Genomic DNA, 24,564 nt, shown 5'->3' with positions numbered 1-24,564 from the left:
GCAAGATGGAGCTAGAGATTGGCCATCTGATTGGTGCTTCCTTTAACTCTGTGGAGATGAGAGAACTGCGCTAGAAGGCGATGTTTCTGCTTAACCAGCCAACCTACTCTCCACCACTTACCACTCAGAGGTCATGACCTCTGAGTAGTGGCTAAAAGAAGGGGCTGAAATATTCCGTTGTGCCACAGGGACACCAATGTAGGACACGGCATTGAAAGCAGCCAGCTGAGCTGGTTCAGGTATTTGACCCTTTGGTAGTTTCCTGCCACACCCAGCTCACAGGAGACCCAGTGGATGACCCAGAACTCACTGTAGAGATTAGATATCTTGTCTGGCGTGAGAGTGTTTTAAAATCCTCCAGGAGGAACTATAACATGTTGTTTTGGGGGGGGGAAGAGTCTTTAATACCCTATTTGGCCTGCTCCCTCCCCAAGCTGTCTTCAAACAAGCAAGAGAAAAAAGTAAAGCGTACAGGATTGTAGTTAGTAAACTGTTATCATTATGGATGAAGTGATTTAACTCAACCATTTTTTTTACTTTAGTGCTTTAATGCTGAATCATTTGGAGTTTCCCATGAAATACTCAAAATTCTCCTGTAATGTGGCAGTAGTCTCCTGGGGAAAATTGGGCATGCAGCGTTTTAGCTACTAATAACCATTTGAGGTGCGTTATTAAAGCTTGCCTCATTAGCTCGTTTAATTATGGTTGGCTAACAGTTACTCTGGACAACGAGCATTTGATGTCTGGTATTTCAAGCTACCTGTGGTTGTGCTGCACCACCAGGGCCTTCAGTTCTCCTGAGTAAACTCTCCAGATTTCAGAGTTGCCTGTTTATTTGGTATGCCTGTTTAAAACTAACGTAGTACAGTCCAAAAATCATAGTGTCAGTGTAATAATATGCTGCTGCTGCACAGATGAGCAAATTAAACAGCAAAAATAATAATTATGTGTAAGTAGTAATAATTACTGGCTGGTGTCGACGGCGTCATAGAGCATTGTGTTATTTTTGTCGTGTGTACGGGACCCCCCCCAAACACACACACTGATCTCCAATGGTTTTGTTCCTGGGAGGAGATCATTCATCTCCCAGGTGTGCGTGTGCGCCACGTGTAGGCACTCTATTCTGCAGCTTCTGCGATAGCTTCACAGTTAGCCTGCTGTGTAAAGAGTGATTCCAGAGATAGAAACCCCAACAATGCCTGGCAGCCCTCTGTGGCTTCATATTAGAAGAGTCTCTCCCTCTCAATTCCATCCCCCACATTGTCCCAGTGTAACAGATGGTAAACATAAGCCACCTACCTTACTTGCACACCTCTGTGTTGCACATTATTTGATAAATAACAAAGCTTTGTCACTTGTACTGCTGTCCCTCACTGTTCTTTTTTTTTTTTTTTTTTTTGTGGCATGCAACTAGTAAATTGGGCTGATTAGATGAAAATGTCTGGCAGAAATTATTTTGGAAAAAAGAGGAGGTGTGTAATATTCAACTGTGATACATTCATATATTATGCATCTATCTATTTATGCATATGGATGTTGCAAAAGCAAACTACAGCAACTCTGTGCGTGAATGTAAACACAGATTCATGTGCGTCATTAGTAGGGCTGCCACGATTAGTCGACTAGTCACGATTACGTCGACTATTCAAATCGTCGATGACTAATTTAATACTCGAAGCGTCGTTTGAAGCTTTGTAAGATCCCAAAATCGCAGGAATAAGTAGTAGGATTTAAGAGTGTAATAACGGACTGAAACAGAAGATGGCAGCACTGCATGTACGAGGATGCCAGCTGCCGTTAAACCTCGAAGAAGAAGAAGCCGTGTCCGGTATCGTAACTGTGTCCAAATTCAGGAACCGCATCCTCCTGTGCCCGCATTTGTAGGCCGATTACTTTACAGCGACACGACGAAGACTGTCCAAATTCGAAGACTCCGACAAATGGGGCCGACAAACGCGCCCTTCATTTCCCCAGATTTGAAGGATGGGTCGCTTCGTGGCCCAACCTATCCCAGAATTCATAGCGCGGCCCTGCTCAGTTTCCAACAATGGCCGCAGCTAGTTAGTTTTAACATTACTCTTATTATTCTTTCTGGGTCACAAAATAAACGTTTAACATATTTTCAGGCAAGAATGTAGCTGTGTAAACTTCAAATATCTGCTCAGTTTATCAAGACACCACATATTCCCAAAAGCACTCCGACGTTTTCGAAGACGTCTGTTACCCACCAGCTCGATAGCTAGCCGGGGTTCAAGGCTCATTAGAGCCGATGAGAACACCGGACTCCCGGCAAATCATTTTCAAACCCACCGCCGTCGTTTACTACTCAGGTTAAACATATATAAGTCACTTAGATAACTTAAAAATGTTATTGTTTGGCTTTTTTCAGTATTTTATTTGTTCCTGAGTAAATCGGTTTGGCTGAGATTAAAGTTATAGTTTTTACACAGCTGAATAAACGTCAAGCAGACAACTGATTATCAGAAGTGTGAGATGCTCGAGTGGTGCTGGTGCAATAAGCTGTACGTTTTACGTCCAATGGACGCATGATCTGATTAGTCGACTAATCGCAAAAATAATCGGTGACTAGTCGACTATGAAAATAATCGTTTGTGGCAGCCCTAGTCATAAGACGGAGAGAAAAGGAAGAATAGCTTCATGGCATTGTTCATGGTAGTGTAACTTTGGTTAACTGTGTTTACCTGTGTCCCTGTCTAAGGGTGTGGGGGGGGGGTGTGGGGGGGGGGGCTAAATAGAATACATAATATGATAAATATATCTATTTTACTCATAATGCAAATGCATATGTTACAGATTGATGAGTCTGCTTGGCTCTGAGTGATGTGAATCCTCACTTTTGTGATGTCTGCGTTTATTTGTCATACATGGAGAGAAAACATTATAGTACACAAGCTATGCATGAACCCTTTAGGTGGACTTCAATCAAACTTCAAAGAAGTATGGACTGATGGTGTCTCTAAGTATAAGCTCCACTTCATGCTAGGGCTGTAGGCGCTGAGCTGCTTCACAAACCTTAAGTGTAAAATAGTGCATTCTCAGTTGGATTTTATTTGTTAAAAAAGTGTTTAACTATGTAACATTGCAACTTGTTTGAGTAAAAGAGGTAGAGGTTACTCTAAGTCACTGTATAGAAAACATTAACTGAGCAATGTGTTATTCTAATTAGAGAATCAAATTAGAGAAGAAGTTTAAAAATTTTGAGTGCACGCTGACAGTAATGGTTCTTAGAAAATCATGGTGAAAGTTGCAGGTTAGCCTTTATTAAAAAACAAAACAAAACACAAATTGAAGTCAGTGCATCTCCTATCATTTGAGAGCAGGCATTAATTTGGTACTGGTTCCAGACTGTTCAGTACTGGAGTATAAATAAGGGCCTTGACAAACGGTGCCGCAATTAGAATTAATGCAAAGTAAATTTATTCTAACATAGCTGATGTTCTTCTCCCAGTAATGAAGCTGCTGGTGTTGAGAGATCACATTTGATATTGCCTAGTGTTTACAGCCTGTGCTCTCAAGTCCAGGGCTGATGAGGCAGAATGTTCAAAATTGATTGCTACATTTATTAAATAATATGCATGCATTATCTGCCTTATACATGGGCATGAGCCAGTGGTGGGGAGAGTAACAGCAAGACCAATTGAATCAAACGGCAAATGTAACAACAGATGTTATTGGTTTAAATCAGGTATTCATTAACGTTAAATGTAAAACATATTTTTATAGGGGATTTTCTTTAACTTTAGAGGTTATGTGAATGACATGCAAATACATACATTTGGGGGTTTAAAAAAATAGGCTTTGTCTAAGGGGTGTTTCTTAAAATATAACCAACTTATCAAGGCCAAGTTCAGTCCCTGCCTTCACTGCGGGATATCCATGGATGCAGATGGGAGCGAAGAAAGCCTCGGGCACCATCAGACCTGTTTACTTCAGGAGACCTGCACAGTAGCCACATAAGAGACAAAGATCACAACCGACTGTTTTGTGCCACCAAAAATGGACTGAGAGATTGAATGCTCCAGAGACAAAGGCAGCTACAGGGAACTCTTAATGAACTTTCTAATAGTTCATTGTTACAATGTTTAGTTTTATTTCCTTTAGATGGATCTTCTTGATCAAAGACTTTTATTTTTTTTATGACCAGGGGGGTCATATTAGCTCAAACTGAAAACAGAGAGAGAGTTTGAACAATAATTCTTTTTGTCCCAAATATTTTGGTTTCATAACCACTGGAAGTCAAAATTTATTGATGCACTCTTTGATATATCACAATATGTGAGACCAGGTTTTACAACAGATTTATACTGTTTTAAAAAAGATTTTGTGGTAACATCTTACAATAACAATGATGACTGGGACAATAAGCTTCCCTTACGTAATGGGGATGGAGTAGGTCATCCTATAAAAGAATATACTCCCCCTCCGCTAGGTTATGTAATAACTGAATATTGGACAGGGAAACTCCAAATCCCAGAAATCATTAGGGCAAGTTCATTCCATGGTAACTGTCCTCAGATGATCTGACAGTAATCATCTGTTTGAGTCAGCACAATAATCCATTGATAGTAACCGAGGAGCTTTTCTGTTCTCAGACCAACTGTGTGCAGATCTTGCCTGTGCTGTAACGAGTAAAGTATCCAGGGCCTGTGTTGGTGGTCTGTTTTGACTCAAGACAGGAATTTGTGGCCTTCTCGATTGTCCTTTGTGTATCACCAGCTATCAGTTTTGTTGCTTCCTTGCCCATCTTCTTTTCTCTGCCCTTTTGCCACACAACTGAATTTCATTTGCAATTTCATCTACATCAGAGCCAGCATTGGTCAAGAAAGGGAATAATTACTTTGAAGAAGTCTGAGTTTTAATGTACTTGGATGTTGAAGATTTTCTTCATACCTTTGTCATTATAGATTCTGGTTACCGGTTTGTGTGTTTGGTGGATATTGGGGAGTAGTCCCTTAAAGGTTTCTGGTTTAACTCAACTGTGCGAACATGTTGTAGGAAAAAGAGGAGCCAGGCCCGTGTGTGTGTGTGTGTGTGTGAGTGTGTGTGAGAGAGAGAGAGAGTCAGGTGTGCAGTGGCTCCACTCACATGAGTTTGACGTCATTGTTTAGCAGTGCTTAACTTTCAGGAAAACATGCCAGCACGGATTCAAGGAATTGGGCAATTTGGTGGCGGCTCTTAACTGGAACTGGTCCTTATTTTCCAACCCTTACCGCTGGATATTATAGTCATAGATAGTTGGGATCCACGCCCTCAACTTATCAACCTAAGAGTTTATCTGGTAGTGTCATCAGTGATGATAGCTCATTGGATGGGGGGGTGATAGAAAATTCCCTTATTTTCTTTGAACTTATAAATGCTGTTGGTTGCACGCGTCAATGAAACGGTGAGTCTGTAGTTTTTTCCTCAGTATCAACAGAAATATTGTAATTGCAAATTTTCTTGATATAATTTTGAGGCTATATCACTTAGCTCTACCACTGATGATGGAATCATTAGTGTGCTGTAATTAACTGTAGTCAGGTATAGTTTTATTGAGCAGTTAAAAATGCTAAAGTAGCTAGCTATAAAACTGAGTGACAGCTAACAGGAAGCTACCATCCTAAGAAAATGGATACAGGTAAGAGTACTGATAATAGTAGTAGTATTAGTAAATCCAACTAGATCCATTTTAGTTCTGAATGTGTCAGGATTGTGTTCATTTATCAACAAAATTAAATGGACTGTTTTTAAAGCAGTTAAAACTCAGAAGAGTTTTTCACCACTTTTTTTGTTTTATATCACAGAAAGCCAGCTTAGTACTTAAAAGTAAGTGTATTATATTCCTTAGTTATTTTTTCCCCAAAAATAAATCTTTACATGGGAGAAATTGACTAAATAGCTTCTCTGATAGAGATCAGCTAAAAAGGGAGCAGATCAGAAAACAGTAAGGCTTTTATCTGCTTTGTATGAATAGTTGGAACCGAACTGCAGGCGTTTACTGAACCCTGGATTAATGTACTCTGAAGGCAGTTTGCAGTTCAGCTATGGGTTATGTCAAAACACAAAAACCAGTAGAGCTAGTCTCCCTGCAATAAACCTTGAATATCCAACTTGTAGTCAAACCATAAGCAGATCTGTCCACAGATCTTGTGAATGTTTCTGGGAGTTTGCTGAAGTGAATCATCTCATTACCATTAAGTAACTATCTGAGAGTGTTTGGGAAATACTGAACACTTAAAGATGAGAGACTGGAGCACTAGTCTGCATGAAGGAAAACCTTTTTGCCCTTTGTCTTCCCCAGAATTTGGATGTGGTCACACATAATCAGAGATACCATGATGTGGTAATGCAGTTACAAATTGTTGTCAGAATAATTTTCCACTTACTTTGTCCTTCAACAAGCAAATCAGCACATTTTTAATTTGTCTTTTTAGTCACTAAGAGGTGATAATGCATGTTAATAGTAAGACATGAAAGCGCCAGATGTCATTTTGATGTAAACTATTTCATCAATGAGTGGGCAAGATGAAGAGTGAGGCTCTGTGAGGTTATAATGCTCACTGTAAAATATAAAAAAATGTAAGAAGAAAGGAGCCACTATACTCTGACAGAAATGAGGGTCAGATAGTGGAATAGCTTTGAATCCCTCAGGGCCATCTGTGTGATGTACACAAGTGAGAAGAGAGAGGCTTTCTTTGATTCCTGACACAGTCTCTCTTCTTATGTAAGTAATATAAATGGATTCTGAATCTGTCTCAAAATATGAGTTATTCCCATATTCAAGCATATTGTGTGTTGCCTGTGGCTTTTGAGTTGGCCTTTTGAGTCTTTTTTGCAAGGAAGTAGAATAAATAAAACTAGGACTCTGGATCAGGCTCTAAAGTTCAAAAACATTAACGTCTGCACAAATGTCAGTGAATGACAAGTCACTAGGGCATACCTGATACCTGAATTTGTATAAAGTTTTGTAATGGTGTAATGGTGCCGATTACATGACAATTTTGACCTGCCGATGCTACCAGAGAAAGTCAGTGCCGTTATTTTCAGTGTCAGCTCTTTCTTGACAGAGCTGTATGTGAGAACCGACTGATAAAATGGTCAGTGCTATAGTAAAAGGTCTAGTGAGTGAGCGGGAGTTATGTCTTCTGCTTCCTAATGTCACTCCTATAGCCTAAACCAGAGGATTTCCACCTGTGACTAAGTATGTAAAATGAACTAGGGCTGTGCGATATGACCAAAATCTCATATCCCGATATAAGACATCTATTGTCCCGATAACGATATAAATCACAAAAATTTAACATTTTCTGTAAATTCTGTGAATCTCGGGCAGCTCGACTTGCGTGAAGTGTTTCCAGTTGGGCGTCGTGTACCTGGAGTCAAGTGTTTTAACCGATGCATGAAACGATACACTTTTAGACACAAGTTGTAACGGCCGCCGTTTCTTTGTGAGTATTTATTACACGGCGTGCTGCGGGGAAAAGCCTGTTCTAACCTTTGAGTCTAAGGTTTATTTTTTAGCACCTGACGACTCTTTTTTTGCTTCTCATCCGTAAATAATCTGCTCTTTCACGTGATTCAGTTTATTTTGAAAAGTCTCAACAGGATCTTGAGCTTTATTGTGAAAGGTTTATGTGGATAATAAACAAGAGGACACGCGGTGGTTTTACCGTCTTTGTTGCTAACGCCAACGCATAAAAACAGGCGCTTGTCTGTCCGTAGTGTGGTTATATTAAATATAAGAGAAAGAAAGAACTTTAAAAAATTAATATAACCACTACAGTGACCATCAAAACGATGAAAAGATATTGCTGTAAACAGTTTATTTTGCAACACCACGAAACAAACGATAGCGTAAAATGAAACGATAGACGTTTTTATATCGTCATCCGATTTCGAACAGCCCTAAAATGAACTATGCTTTGTTTTGGATCTAATTCTCCATAAATGGTCTGGAGTTCATTTGCAAAAATGTCTCAGAATTAACACATTCCAGGTTTGAATATCTCTGACAAATTATCTGCCAGTTTATTCAGTCGTCATGATATTTCACTAACAAAAGAAAAACAGCACAAAAAAAAGTTGTCACTGTGACATTATTAGTCTGGAAAAAAATTCTGAATATCTGTGATTCATCTTCTGGTAACTAATAGCAGTCGTCCTAAAGTGTGAGCCATACGACTGACATACACAGATTAGGGCTGAAGCAGTATCCTACTTTCAAATCTTTGCGTTCCACTGTTACAACCCCCACTTCTGATTTTAGTCACCACTTTGCGGCTCCAAATTCAAAAAAAGACAAGTAACTCTAGGCTTAGAAGATTTGAAGTCCAATAAGGGTTTAGGAAACTTTATCTTAGTTGGCGAGAAAAAGACTGTCCTTACCTTTGTGGAAGCTGCAGTTTTCATCAGAGCAATGAGAAATCCATGGAGTAATATGTTTATGAAGATCAGTAAATGATTATTGGTGGTTATAAGAGATGGACATTTCATTGAGGGAAAAACTACTCACTCTTGTTTCTAGAGTCTGTTTAGTGGAGGCTTTAATTTGTGTGCTGTCTGCTGTTGGCACTATATGGTGCTGTCGATATTCAAAATGTGGTGGTGAGGGGATTTGGAGGCTACTGAGCAACTGTGTCTTCTGTTATTTGTGGAAAAAGAGAAGAAGAGCAGGCTGTAAGATCTGCTTTCTTATTTTGAGTAGCACATTTGTTCACAGTTGCTCCTTCACACCCACACATTGCTTTGTTCCTATGATACAATTATATTTTACAGAGCATCTTTTTAGTTGCTAACCAGAGATTTGTCCGGAGTTCACACCTTTTCCATAATATCTTCCTCCGTGTGTTTAGCAGCTTTTTGTTTCTACGGCACATGTTCTGTCGCAAAGCCTGCAAATGAACTGAGAGGGTTTTGTTTGTTTCTCATATTGCTAGTACCAGACTATGGGAGATTTGGTTCATTCTTGACTTCTGGTAGACTAATCTGGTCTTTCTCCTGACACACACCTGTTGTGTATTAAATTCACATGCCTGTAAGTATTGTAAAAATATAATATCACAGTTTCATGAGCTCTTCTTGTGTTTGGGTCCATTGTTTCACTGTTAGGTGCCAAAATAATAAACTTGTATCTGTTTTCTTTATTTGTGCTTCCCAGCTTGCTTAATAATTGATTATTTTTACATGACTCATCCTTCGTCTTTACTTTTCATACTTCTCTTATCTCGGTGTCCTGATGAGTAACTGAGATTACATGTGAACTGTTAAATATTATATTTAATTTTAGCTGTTACAAAGTACCTAATTTATTCAGTCTTGTTTCAACTTTTGAGATTTAAAGAGCAAGTATTTCTGCTTTAAGGTTTTTGGTTGTCACAAGAAGCCACTCATCAGGACATCATGCCTCCACTGCAGTTAATGGGATTCGGATTAAAGTCTCTCTAAAAATTCCTAAAATGTCACTTCCTACATCAAGGAGAATGACGGCAGAGACGTTGTCATCAAAGGTGTCTTCAGTCATGAAAGGTGCTTTCAATAATGAAGAAGCAATTGGTCCATTGGCAGTTGCTAAGCAACTGCCTCGGCATTACTCTTGTAAGTCAAGGAGCGCCTGTAGGGAGATCCAAAGGGAGAGACATGCAGGGACATTATTGCATGTGGGAGAAATGTGGGATTTACTAATGTATGGAGTAAAATGCCCTTCATTTACTGCTTTATTACAGATATTGATAGGGTCACGATAGTGGAGCAAATCAAGAGTCGAGGGGCTTTAGAGCCATTGCTTAGGTTTTCCATCATTTACAGGGACATGATGCAAGGTCTCCTTTCTCTTTGTGGCTCAGTCGAGTCCACATGAAAGTGGAGCAAATAAGGCATAAGGGTAGAATACCCTGAACAATATATTAACTAAACTATAATTTAACAACTTGTGGCTGTGCAGTAATTTAGTAATCATGTCATCATGTAATTTGGCACTCTGGGACCATCATCATACACCAGCAGTTTAACTTTGCTGCTTGGAAAGTAGAAAAGTTGTTTTGTTTTTTTCAGGGGGGGTGTAGTAATCTAATTGTGTATTTCCCTAGAAAATATAATTAAGCCTGAGGCAAATGTCTCACTGCAATTATTCTGAGTGGGCACCAGTTCCTTTAAGCATAAAAAGCAAATGTGTGAAAGCACTAATGGATTTTTGCATCAGACTTTACAACTGGCAAAAAGGAAAGATGTTACTGAGGAAAAAATATTCCTCTGTTCTTGTGAAGCGTTGTGATTATCGGTGTGTGGAACGGCTGGAATTAAAGCCTGCTGCATACTTCTTTTGCTTCAAGTTCCAGCCATTGTATACAGGGTTTGGGGAGGCCCTTTTATCAGAAAGATTACCCCTCTCCATTGTGAAAATAGATTTACCTGCACTGATTACTTTCCATTCCCCATTCTTTCTTTCTTGCGCCGCCTCCTGTTGATTGTTACAGAAAAAGGGGAAAGTCTTGTACTTCGCTCACTGTGTGGGGGACAAAATGGACAACAGAAGCCTGTAAACATGCTGTGTAACCTTTACTGACCTTTGCAATCCTATTCTGTGTGTGCATACCAATACAAGGGATTGCTGCCATGCCCTACTACACATATCCGACACAGGAATGCACTTAGACCAACACCTTAGCATATAACTGTTCTGGGTATGCCACACAAAACTAAACAATATCAGAATTATATGTATTGACAAAATACAAAGGAATACGAATGGCATGTAATGAATCAAGACAAGTTAAAGTGATTACATGTGTGATTTGCCGTGTTGCTTTTTTTTTCATTTTTGAGATGATGGAAAGGAAAGGAAAGCTGAATAAAAAGTAGTATTTTTAAGATGACAATTTGGGAAGCGGAACAAAACTTTCTCATGGTAGAAATGTGGAAAAACTGATTCTTTAGTCACACACTGCAGCTACTGGTAAATTAAAGTTTTCTCCTTTGCCCAAAATATATATTAGATACATTTGTTTCTATTATGTGTCTGTCTAAGAGATGTGCTTCTATGAGGATGGTGCCATTTTCAGGGAAGGCTTTGCTTCCTTTTTTTTATTAAGACAGCTGCAGACCACTTTCTACACATAATGCAAAATGATGGCTCTGTAGTTCTGGTATAAATTTGGACTGTGTGCATTCTATACTTGTTTAATGATGCCCCAAGTGTTTTCAGTAGGTGACAAGAAATATGACTTTTTGGAAACTTCATTCATGTCAAACAAGGGGAGGGGGGAGTTCAGATCTGCATAACCATGGTAACTACACACAAAGCTGAAACATGCAAATGCTAAGAAGATATAAAAAGTAAAAATGCAATAATTGGAGTGGAGGAATGGTGTGGAGGAAAAAGAATTATTACTTTTCATTTGAGAAAAAGCTGAAAATTACTAAAATGTGTAGCTACTTTTGTCAGCAGTAGTATTAAGTATTCAGAGATCTATGTCTCTCACCTGATAGCATAAAATCAGAAAATAATCAGATGAGAAAATTTACACAAGATTATTGACTACACTGATTTATATGTGGGAGAGTTGTGATTAACCTGTTCAACAAGTTGTTTACAAAACTACAAAGCTTCATAAATTAAAAGGTTGGTATGCTTCCTGATTTGTGTCATACAGTTGTTCCATATTTTATTGCTGAGGTGTGTTGAAGTGCTTTGGCATGTGTGAGTGTTAACAATGTGTTTGTGCGTTGTAAGTGGTTCTGTGCAGCTTAGCTTGCCAGTGTGACCTTGAAAAACCCAACTGTAGTAGTTTTATAACTCAGATTTGACCTTGTCAGCTTAACTGTGATGATATACTTCCCAGTGGATGGAAAGCTGAATACTTTGAGCTGTCTCCTGTTGGTACAAATTGTTTTCCTTTCCTGTGGACAAGGCTGTCTGTTAAAGATTCTGTCTTTGTAGTTGCTCTCGTCGGACTTCTCCAGAGAGCTGCCCTGTAGAGAAGCCATCAATTTTCGGACGGGCCGTTCCATCGTGTGCATGTTTGTGCATATCTCTTTGCTTCCAGTTTAATCACTGTGGAGGTTATGTTATTGAGTCCGTGATGATGACTTTTGATTTGCCTACTGGTTGCCCATCGAGTCTGCAGCCACTTCTCAGTAATGCTGATCAATAGGACTGCTGCAGTGTAACCTCCTGTCACAGTTCATAGCCAGCAAGGGCAAGAAATGAATTACACGTTTGTTTGTTTTTTGCCACTGGCATTTACATCCACTCTTGTGGACAGTAAGTGACGTCTGCAAGATAATTAACACATGTATGTGTGCAGGGGCGTCGTGGGGGAAGTGGTGACTTTAACTACCAAGGGTTAATTTCAGCTGAAGTGGAACTTGCAATGAAGAGTTTGATTGTGTTTGATTTTTTTTTTTTGTTTTTGTTATTTCTACACAATTAGCAATAACTAAACTGCCTGAATAAATTGAGACCAAAAAAAAGCTTTCATTCCACTTTCACCTGTTACAAATTACAGATTGACCCCCACTTGACTCTCCTTTACATCATAGCTAATTTATTCCATCTAGGTGACTGCTAATGCGCACCGTGTCCAAAAAGAAACTAAAGAGAGGAGACATTTTTTTTTTTTTTTTTTTTTTTTTTTTAAAAAGCACGTGTTAAACATTGCGCCTCTGCCAGATGTAACAATATAGCTCTCAAAATGGACCAGCACAACTTAATACCATAATTTTATGTAATACTTAATCATCTAGTATCTGCAAGAATATCAGACGACATATATGACATCTTTTGTGTTTTATGAGCTCAAAGGAACACTAACAAGAAATCTCCATTTTATGTCCTATTTATAAAACTAATTGAATCCAGTGCTTTTTAAAATACTGTTATTCTGCCAGCTCCCACCAAGAGCTGTAATTTTACTGTTATAGCTTCATAAACATAAATGTTTGGAGATTTAATTGAACTTTCACATTTATTAATTATAGGTCGATTGCCTTGACCTGTGGCCTGTGACATGCTTTAGTGCCAAAAACATTGAAAACGGTATTGGGCTATAAAGCAGGTTAATATATTAACCTGTATCAATCCTGTATGTGTCACTCCGTGATGAAGCATACATGCAGTGACGATGTGATAAAGACTACAGTATATCCAGATATTAAGGTTGAATTCTAAGGACGCATCATAGGTTTTTATTAAATGTGGTATATGAACAGTTCATTGGTGGCTACCCTAATGACCACTACAGATTACTGCATACAGTAGTTGGCTTAATTAATTAAAATATAAAAAGGGGGTTCACATAGACTGCTTATGTGCAGGGCCCAGAGTTCTGTGCTACGCCCCTGTGTGCGCGTGTGTGAGTCTATATGTGTGTCACTATTAGATGCTGTGATTCTCTAAGCAGCCACCTGCGTCTATTGGGCTCTCAGCAGATACAGGGGACAGCTGGCTCCTGCTTCCAGTCTGACTTAAGAGGAAGGTTTTATGGCTTGCCTGTATTTGTTACACCCGGATTACGTAATTGTGTTGCATAAGTCACATCCTCAAGGGAATTATTTGTAGATTGGTTGATACCTATTCCTGCCCCATGTGATAGCAATGTCGTCTTCAGACAGAGGCGTAAAATGATGATGGGAGAACTCCACTGATGTTTATTATATAAATGGTCTAGGGAAAAACAAAATTAAATCCATCCTCCTGCATTCCTCTTTCAGTCCTACTTATTAAGTAATAATTCATATTATTTTATCTCCTCTAACAACACCCTCCATGTGTCTCCTTTTTTATTTTCGTGTCAGGTGTGCACCATGGCATCTAAACCTCCTGCTCCTCTAATGAAGAAGCACAGTCAGACGGACTTGATAAGCCGTCTGAAGAGCCGGAAGATCCTTGGAGTCGGTGGCGAGGACGACGATGGTGAAGTGCACCGCTCAAAGGTCAGATTACATCATATAAACATATTCCAGCGAGTTTGACTCAATCTAAGCGCTAATGTACAGTCAAATGGCTTGTACATTAGTGCAACAAGCAGCTTGGTTAGAAATGAGTGCATTTGTTAACTATCACCAGTTAAACTACTGGAAAAGCAAAATGACTTTCCACCACAAATGTGTTTACTAGCCCTGAGAAGAGCTATGGATTCTTTTTAAAAGCCACAGTGGGCTGCTAATTGGCTCATCACTCTCTTCATGTCCCATTGTCTGCATTTGCTCTTTATGGATCAGTAAATCTAGATCACGTAATCCAACAAGCTCTGGCAGCTCCACTGAGATGTGGCTTGGTCCCTTGAGAGACTTCCTGCCTCTTGCATCTCATATGTATTCTCTTTCTGCCTCCCATGCATTAGCACATCAGTATGGATGGTGCATACCAAAACACAACAGCACACATGCAGGTATATGTTAGGAGACAGAGTATCATATTTTAATATCAAGTTCCACAGTTGCACACTGACAGTAATTTATTCCATTTCACTGAGCTCAGATTTCAAGATTTCAGATTATTATTATACATTTTTGTCATTATCAGACTGCATTACAGTGAGCATAGGCATAGCAGATTGTTCCTCACTGAAATATTCATTAACATGCAAGTGTGAAAAAGGGACAGAACAGAATGGAGCAGGCATACGGTGGTGGCTGATAGTTCGTGATGTGATGTCAGCCCCCTTTTTCTCAGCTCTCCTGAGTGTTTGTTTTCTCTCTCAATGTTTTAGCACGGAGCCTAACCCTACATCTGCCACTCAGAAACCTTTCCAGGACGGTATGATAAAGACAGAAACGAATGTGGCAGTTGCTCCTCTCTCTTGAGTCTTGTGGTTGCATATTCACTGTAATGGCTGAACCAACAACAGGGTATACAAACCACAGTAAAACAACAGTTTGGTTAATGGGCTCTACTGTACGTGCTGTTTTGAAAAAATGTGTTTCCCTGTTTAACTTCGACATTGAACTAAATTAGAATTTAATTGTTACTGTGACAGTATAATTGTTCACTTATTCTACTCCATTGTGCTTACTCTTGTTGTTCCATTTATCCTTGCCATACATAGTTTTTTTTTTTTTTTTTTTAAATTTATAGAGGAAACAGTTGACTCCATCCCGGTGGTTTCAGTAAACAATGGAAGGAAGTGCTCCTGCACTCTGTTCACTGTGCCTTCCTGCTTCTTCTACTACTTAGAGATAGGAATACTCTTCCTCTTTAAGGGACAGAAAGACAGTAGTGCATTACTGCAATGCTTTATCTAGGTGCTACTGTACAAAAAGATAATGCCTCACCTGGCTGCACCATTGCTGACAGCTTGTTTAATTCAGTGATCCTGTATTTAAGTGGTAATGGGATGTTGCAACTGACAGATACTGATATTCCAGAGTACTGCTACTCTAGTTGGTATTAGCTGAATATTTTTCATCCTCTATGGCTGAAAAGCTGCTCATTGTTTACTAAATAGCTGAAGGAGTGATTGATGACAACTCAAGGCCACAACAGCTGCGCTATAGCTTCTCTCTGCACAAACAACATTGTGTATTTCTTTTCCTGTTTCTCCCTCTTTCCACTCAACTGCCTTCTGCAATATTCTGCCCTAAGCCACCATGGTACCATCAATTGATGCTCAGTTTTCAGAGTATGAACATTTCTCATGCCAGTCATGAATATTTATGTGTTCTTGTCAAAAACGGCCCCTAAAACCAAAGGCACAGGAAGGGTGATTCACCTGGTTATGTGACCACAGCTGGCACAGATGGATTCATGTACAGGTGCTTCAGTTGCACTGCAATGAGGGATGTACATGTCTACCCCTAAATTAAAGACTGCAGCAGACATTGTGAATTTAACAATCTTAAAAAGAAAAATCCCCTTCCCCCATCTTACTTCAAGCACATGAAGTCTTTGTTTTCCTTTCTGCTACTTTTGAACACGGGTTCTCTAAAGCTACTTAACAAGTTCAAGGCCATCAGTCCTTCTGTTTGTGTATACATCAAAGATTGATGCAAATGCACACACATGAATCACTACCCTTATATATTTTGTTTAAACATGGTGTGTTTTTTATCTGCATCTAAAGTTATTGCCATGATGAGGTTATTTTTATATGCCAAATTACTGTGCATTACAAATAAATGTCTGGTTGCAAATTACATATTTAACTTAGGAAACTCTTCAAACAAACACAACAGATGTAGTTTTTTGACAGAAGTGCTCAAAATTGTGACATTTGAAATTCACGTCATGATGTGAATTTCACAGAAAGTCAACAGACACGAGTATAGTTGCATCTCGGCCCCGAGGGCAAAAAGGAAAAGTCATGTTTAATGATATCCTGGAAAAAGCTCTCTCCAGCTGCAGTGAAATTAGGTCTTGCTGATATTGTTATATTACATAATAAGTATGATGTAATGCATCAACTCTTTGAAATACACTTTCTTTTGAAAATGGTCCAGATATTGCACTTATTACCATGCACCTTGTGGGAGATGGCAGAAGGTAAAAGCCAGTGAAAACCCATGTTTTGATGTGACATCGATCATTGTTTCATTCACATTAAGTTTTCACAGGCTTATCAAATAAAAAACTATTCCGTGTTCCCTGTAAACACTCGTAGCCAGAAAATGATTAATCTCCTCTTCTTTAGAGCTCTTTTGCTTCTGTGTATTTTTAGTTCTGTGTGATGCTACGTCTGGCTCCAGCACCGGAACCCTTTGAGGGAAGAGAATGTTTTATGATGAAGGGAAATCATTCATGTTAAGGATATGATGGAACCTGAAGGGTTTTAGATGAAGGAATTCAACTTCACAGCCAGCCAACACTTGTAATTTCTCTGTGGGTTCCTGTCTGTTCAGGCAGAAAACTTTATTTATTTATTTATTTTCACTCTCTGTGGTTATTTGGGACAGTTTGTTTTCCTTACTGCTCATGAGCCTGACCCTGAATCTGTTAACAACATTTCTGGGCTTGTTTCTCCTGTTTATTCTTACAGGAAAAAAATTACTACGAATCCACATTCTGTAAACACATAACACTAATGTAGTGCATTGAAAAGCAATTACCTTGTGTTGTAAAAGCACAAATTATTTGTTTCAATCTAACCAACAGTCTGAACAATGCAGTATAGAATTACAATGAATCCTGAAAGAAATACATGTTTTCACTTTTTCTTTGATTAAATTTGAACTATTAGCTTCCTTTCATATTTTTTCATATAGTTACTGTTCCAAAGGTGTATGCTAATATTAAATGTGGTCAGGCCTTCAGATAATAAGGTCAGCATATGTGCGAGTAATCCCTCTGAGCCATGAGATGAGGCTTCAGCCTGCTGTAAATGCTTTCAGATGTTTTTTATGCTCTAAGATTTTTGTGATCTCTTTATGATAAAAATGATCTTGTGAGGCACATACAACACCCCATCAGAAGAAGAAGGGGTGGGTGAACTGAGATGTTGCAGTATAGATGAATAGGCCCTCTTAAAACAGCATTACAGCAATTTAAAATAAATAAATGAAGACATGAGCATAATGGGTCCCTTTTAAGTGATTAATTGATTGTCAGATGTGTGTAGCATGCTAATGAATTAGTTTTAAATTCCAATAACTCTTGGGTTCTTTGAGTTTGAAAATATAGTTGCTGCTTATTAGGATTCCAGGGTCTACTCTCATCTGTAATAAGAGATGCTTATCCTATCAGATATTGTATATCTTCTGAATATTGCTGTGTGATAAGATCAGCTTGCATGGCATTTCATGAAATATTTACTGCTATCTGTCCTTGTAGTCAGCTTGAATGAACACTTGGTCATTAAGAAATGGCACGTCACACTTAGTTTTCAGTTTGTCAGACATTTTTCCCACTAACGATTTCAGGCTTCCAGGATTATAAATTGATTATTATGTGCTGCTACTGTTGCCAGCGGTCATTTGTTGCAGATGATGCATTTCTTGTGGCATTGACATGGTAGTCAGTTATTCGTCTAGAATTCACTAAAAGATATTATGACATACAGTGAGTCTTAAGGAGGCAATTAAAAAGGCGAGAACATTTACAGTTTCTAATTAACATTAAGAGATGTTTCTCTGACACTCAGCCGCTCTGTTCCTTTCTCTTGAACACTCTGTTTTGTGTGCTTCTCTCCATTAACTACTTTAAATACACCTCCAGAGTACTCTTTCTTCCTGGTTATGTGGTGTTTTGCTGAAGGTTATCATAACATGTATTTGTTATGAAGACATGATTGTGATTGCATTTACCTTCTCATAACTCATTTCCTGTTTCTTTTGTCTTGCCTCGTTTGCTGATAGATCAGTCAGATGCTCGGAAATGAGATGAAGTTTGCAGTGCGAGAGCCTTTCGGGCTGAGGTGAGATTTCAGCTGCTCAGTTACTCAACATCACAACAGTCACAGTTAACACAGCAGATTGTGTAAGGTCATCCGTGCATCATTGCCAGTCTTGCAAAGTCTACAATCTGTAATTTTCACAGGATGGGTGTAGCATTTCATATTTCTCTCTTTTCAGGGTGTGGATACTCATCTCTGCAGTGGGTTTCACAGCTATGGCTCTGATGGTAAGATGTTTTGCACTGATAAATTTCAAAGTCTTTTCATTTTCAAATGTAAGGCAGAAAGAAATGTATCTTTTTAGAAGTGTGAAAACCACGTTATGCAAACGCAGCGCTGAGTTACTGTAGGTTCTGTTCCAAGATATCAGTGAGGGACATCTGGGGAAACAGCTCCGCCTTTGTTAACCTCACCATCTACATTCACATTATCCTCCAGGGCATTCACTGTGATACTAGCTCAAAAATAGGGAGACTTTGGGAAGCACACAGTGCTGTTTTGCTGATATGACAAAGCTATGTTGTGCTTTTTCCTTTTTTTTACCCTACACAGGCTCTGGTGTTTCCCAACCAACTATATGAGGTCGTTTTTGAGGAGGAGCTCTCCACTACTAACATCTCTGTTCGCCTTTACGGAGGAGCATTGCTCAGTAAGTCCAAAGTTTTATGAAAGATCTGCAGCTAATTCATTCATAAAGGTATTTATGCTACTGAGTGTGAATATACTTGCATGAACAAGTGCATTCACCGTGCAGCACCGATGCAGACACGATGCTTTAATATTTATTTATTTACATGCTAAAAATATACACTGCCTCACTGCACTGCACTGCCTCTTGTGTTTACAGCTTCTAATGTATTCATTTTGAGTCAAACACTTCAAGCACTCATTCAGATACTGTAGAAAGAGCTCTCTTCTTGCATTCAGATACTGTATAAAGGGATCTCTTCTTCCTCCAAAATCCTTCCTTCAGGCTGCAAATGGTGGCTCTATAATTCAAGTTCTGTTTCTCTATGAGGTAAAAGACTAGTTCTCCAGAACGGCCACAGTCACTTCCTTTTTGCAGCTGTATATATATAAGATTTGGATCTAGTTGGTACATGGTGGCAGAACAGTACGTTTGTGTGTGCGAATGAGGTGCCCTGGAACTAAAAGAGGAGGCAGTGTAATACTCTACATTCATATTTTGCAGTTTTCTCTTTTGCAGTGGCATAAAAATGTTTGTTTTTGAATGTCACTTTAACAACGAGACAAAGTGCCATTTTTGCTCAGCTCCCACCTCACGCATAGCATACAACGTGTCTGAGATGCGAGCAATTATTTTAATGGGTTTTGACTTGAAACAGAGCTGTCAGTCAGGTGATCGCAGGGTTTGTAATGGGAGAATATGCAAAGGAGAGACAGAGCGAGTGAGAAGGCTTAATGTTTAAGTACAATTTGTGAGGTTGTCATTTTAATTTAGTTTACTAAATCAGTCAAAATGCTAGCACCTAAACTTCATATAGGCATTCAATAACATGAATACTAAGGGAAAGACATAATACTATGTTTTATGCATATAAAATGTAAAATCTGAACAAATCCAAGCTAAACCACTACAAGAACACATGAATGAACCAGCTTGACCTTGAAAAAACTGGCTTCTTCATTATAAATGTCATTCACACTGTGGGGATTAGCAAAAGAAGGTGATGGCCTATCAGACTAGGTGCAGTAAGGGGGCGGATGATGGGGTCTCATCTGCTGCACAGATGGAACCAGGCAGGGAGAGGATGCAGTCCATCAGCCCTCCCACCTTTCAGCCACCCCTTCTTGTTTCCATAGCCTCACTGTTCTCTGCAGGTGGGAGTGAAATTCAGGAAAATGAACAGGAAGAAGAGCAGGCACTGAAATGATTGCACGCAAGCCCGTCATCACAGACAGAGAGTCAGAGCTGAATCAACAGGCCCTGTTAGCAACATGTGCACATGGTGTCAAGATTCTTGTAGTTTTGTTAGTGGAAATTCTCTCGGACATGTAGGAGTCTTCCTTCCCGAGCTTGCTCTTATTTTCTGTTTTCATTCCCATGCCCCTGAACCTATAAATTTCCTATTTTTGCATTCTTTTCCAGGCCTGTCCCTCATCATGTGGAACGGACTCTACACAGCAGAAAAGGTCATCATCCAGTGGACTCTACTCAGTGAGGCTTGCTACTTTGCTGTACAGTTTTTAGGTGAGTTTTCCAACACAGATTACAAGTTATCTTCATCTTGTTTTGTTTCATCCTTTTCTGCCTCATGCAGAAAAAGGATGACTACTTTTGTTCATGTGGGAGCGTTTGCAGAAAGAAAAATGTGCAGGTAGTGCCCTCTTGTGTTCAGTGTGAGGTGTCACATCCTTCTATTTCAGATTTAGACACATTTTTATTTAAATCTTAAAACGGTACTTTTAAGCTCTTATGTACAATGAAGCATTGTGTGTATGGGTATAAATGGTGCTGTTTTTGTGTGTGTGTTTTTTCATAGTTGGCATAAGTGTCAATTTTCATGTTGCTCTCTTTCCATAGCTGCTCAAGTAATTAATACTTTATGAAAAACAAGCAGGGAGTTTGCATATATGCACTGTCTTTATCAAAAATATACTGATAATTGTGCTGATTCATGCTTTTTTTCAGAGACTGTTGTTGTTTATTATCATTTAATATCTAATTTAAGTAAATTTCTATTTGTGGTTTCAGTGACGTCCATCACTTTAGTGGAGATCGGCATCCTTCCCAACGCCGCCATGCTGCTTCTCCTCAGTCGAGTACTCTTCTTGCTGGTCACCATGGCTTACTACTACCACCTGGGCCGTAAGCCAAAGAAGATCTGAGCTGACTGTGTGATAACTTCCAGGGTGGGGACAGTTAAGCACAGGTCACAAATGCGGGGCCAGAAGGTTTGGATTATGATTTGATTGGGGCTCGGAGCATTACTTTGCCAGTCAATGCCCCCTGCCCCCTTCTACAGGACCTAGCCTAATGTAACCCTGAATATTTAAAAGATGGGCACAGTCTCATATTCCAGACTCTGCAACAAGAACAAGAAACCTCATAGTGAAAGTGAACTACTTTCACTGGGGCTGTGAGGTCCAACCCTGTATTCCTCCTATGTGCAGTTATTATTAATACTGAGTTATTTGATTTGATTTGTAATATTAATTAAAATTACAGAGTAGTTTTAAACACCTGAATCTATTGTTCATGTACAGCTCATGATTTCCCGACTCAGTATTTTGTGTCTGATAAGAAGTTGCATCGACGCTGTTTCTGAGTCACACTCGAGGACCAAAAGTTTGTGCTGTCATTTGTTTGTTGTTTTGATGCTGTTGACGTTAAATCACACGATGTACTCTAATAACTGAGCTTGTGCATGCTTTCTGACGGCTTTCCAGTGAACACTCAAAATACACAATCCAAGGTTTAAGATTCGGAAAAAGCCAAATGAGTGACGATGAAAACTGTTCTAAACTGATAGCTTTCACACTGAAAAAAACTGTTAAAGTTCAGTGTTTACTCTGTCATGGCCATTAATAATATTCAGATCTAAATACTTTTCAGGGACTTATTATTATTCCTTGAGTGGACTATTTTGGACTATATTTTCACTACTGACATTAATACATGCAATGTTGATGAACACGTGAAGTTACTCATACAAGAGGAGCAGAGTAGTTCTCTCTTTGCTGTGTGTGCACTACAACTCTTTATCCCAAGTAACATTCAGACTACCTTAAAGCTAGTGTTACAAGACAACCACGTCAGTGTGCAGGTAAACAAATCTGAGCTGGCTGTACTTTGGTGATGTAGCACAGTTTTGTTTTTTTTATATACACCATATCGTTAGTCTTGCCTTAAAACTACTAAAAGAACAGTCATCTACACTGCATCCTGCTTCCTGTACATTGTAAATAAAATTATTTACTATTCTGTGCTGTTCTTGTGAACCAAACAGGGAACTTTTTTCAGTATTGGGTAAAATGATTTTGAATTCTAATCCTATCCTAATTATCGCGTCTTATTTTGTACCTATTTAAGTGACATTTGTGTTTCGACATCATGCATGCGATGTAATCCACTGAAAGATCTGTAATCCATAAAACTTTGTAGCAAGTTGCCACAAACAGAAGACAGCAAAGCAGTAAATGGCTGAATGAACCAAAATGGCAAAAAAAACAAACCTAAACATGAAAAGCTGATTGATAAGACAGTTATACTGTATGTGCTTTAAAACAAATATATCATATATATTTGACAGTTTTCACCCATTGCTGAGTACATTTCTACCTCCAAATCCTCAGCATGCCCTCAGGTACATCATAACTCAGCTTGGTTTTCGAGCAGTGCCAGCAATCCAGTTTGTTGACTCAGCAGCACCTAAAACCTGATAGAGAGAGACACTCCCAAACACAGGCGACTCATTTGTAAGTTCGAATTTAAAAAAAAAAAAGAAAAGGGAACATACTGTAGGTCTTCAAAGGTGGTCCGTATTGTTACAAAAGACCACACTTGAGTCCTGCCCTAGAAGGGAGTGACCCGTGATTGTGGGTTTGCAGTCCGGTGCTGAAGGCAGATGTGCTCGTTACTTGGGGCGAACTTTCAGTTCAGATAGGGAACGCGAAACATGGGTGAGGTCTCCTGTACCCCTGAAAAGTAGTAATTATCCTTTTTGCCAGGGTTTAATTAGATGTAGCGCTCCCGCGTGACGTTCTGTTCCTCAACCTGAACTGCTCTGTCCTGGCTAGCACGATAATTATGGCGTGTAAGAGAAATGCCATTCCATTTCCCTCAATACTGCGAGGCCTCAAATCATCAGCCTTACGAAAATGTTCAAAGCTCTACAAAACAGGTTATTTTTGAAGTGATGGGCAGGCAGGAGGAGGATGGCAAAGACATGGCTCTTTCATCTTCTGGTTCTCTGACATAAATTAGCCAAAACATTCACAAGCAGCCAGTGTTCTTTGAGTTTGAAGACATGGCAAGTTGAGCTATTTATTCCCTCCTTCATCCATCATGCGTTATACTGTTGTGAATAGCATTCCTTACTCTGTTTCAAGTTGTAGCATTGTTTTATATGTATTTATGTGGTATATTGTACCTCAAAAATGCATTGCTATTGATTTTGCATTACAAAGTTTGAAATAAAGAACACCGTTGTTTATTTTGAAGACTTGACAATGTATCCAATCACCTTGTTTCCTTGCTGTCCTTGCAATAAATGTATAGGGCTGTAAATATACCGCCATGTCTTAAATCACAAAGGGAAAGGTTTGTTTTTTTCTGAGCAATGGACTATTGCAGTTATTTAACAAAAATATCCTCACATTTCCTGTTATTAAATCTAATGGCAGATCAACTTCAAATATACCTGCCTACCTAACGCCCAGCAGATAGGGAGCGACTTCTGCGCACAGGCAATGCTAGGGTGCAGTCTCTACACATCCCTTTCACTTGTCTGACACCGCCTTAAACGTTTTAGACCCTTCAGCAAAACATCCCGTTCAACTTGGCCAAACGCATCACCCAGCAAAAGACGAGCCACGCGTTTGTTTTAAGGTGTTTAACCAAGAAACTTAAGAGGAGCTGCGCAAGCCCGTGCTTTGTTTGGTGTTTTCTGTTTCTGTTGAGCGTGTCACAACACGATCATCTGTACAAATATAATTCGGTGAATTCCAGCTCGACTACATACTATTCCAGGTCTCACCTTTTCCCCGGGCTCTTCTTACCTCTTTACACACACGCACAGCGTGCAAAGGGTGAAAAGAGGGATTGTGTGGCTGTGGAAACGTGTGCGTAGTTAGGGTTGTTTATAGGCAAAAGGCTCCCATGTGCCTCGGTTTTGTATGCATTCTCCCCACATTTTCCCATTTAATTTATTGAACCCTGGTTTACTGCTTGGGGGTGACATACAATGACTCGTTTAGAAGCTGTGTGAAATGTTTCGTCAAGTTTAACTATCAACACGTGTGCTGGTATAATCTGCATTACTTTAAAGACAAAGACTCTAAACGAGAAAATATCTAGACTGATATTTTCTGTTGGAGCTTAAGTCTTGTTCTCTCATGAGAGTTTAAAAGAAGTTGCAAAATGTCTGCAAAACTCACGGTCTTGACGCGATCAGGGAAATAATATTGATGATAATCTATCAGAAGACGGTGCTTCGTCTAATGCTGGGCCCCACATTTGACATCCGCTGCGAATGAAACTGCAGCTGCAGCCGCAGAA

At 39.3% G+C, this 24,564-nt stretch overlaps 1 protein-coding gene across 2 annotated transcripts in view; it reads left to right on the top strand.

Annotated features, from left to right (window-relative positions):
• Positions 1–23,356, top strand: part of tp53i11b (tumor protein p53 inducible protein 11b) — a 38,523-nt gene extending 15,167 nt beyond the window's left edge. For both annotated transcript variants that reach the window (XM_006782615.3, XM_006782616.3), the window contains exons 2-7: positions 13,792–13,929; positions 18,286–18,344; positions 18,502–18,550; positions 18,876–18,972; positions 20,434–20,535; positions 21,040–23,356. In XM_006782615.3, coding sequence (XP_006782678.1) covers positions 13,801–13,929; positions 18,286–18,344; positions 18,502–18,550; positions 18,876–18,972; positions 20,434–20,535; positions 21,040–21,173 — 570 coding nt within the window. In that variant the 5' untranslated portion in view covers positions 13,792–13,800 and the 3' untranslated portion in view covers positions 21,174–23,356. The remainder of the gene's footprint in view (positions 1–13,791; positions 13,930–18,285; positions 18,345–18,501; positions 18,551–18,875; positions 18,973–20,433; positions 20,536–21,039) is intronic.
• The last annotated feature ends 1,208 nt before the right edge of the window (positions 23,357–24,564 follow it).

Source organism: Neolamprologus brichardi, chromosome 7, assembly GCF_056152115.1.
Source record: "Neolamprologus brichardi isolate AB-2024 chromosome 7, ASM5615211v1, whole genome shotgun sequence".
NCBI classification, from domain to species: domain Eukaryota; kingdom Metazoa; phylum Chordata; class Actinopteri; order Cichliformes; family Cichlidae; genus Neolamprologus; species Neolamprologus brichardi.
The sequence above is the reverse complement of the archived record's forward strand: the minus strand, read 5'-3'. Positions and strand labels throughout refer to the sequence as shown.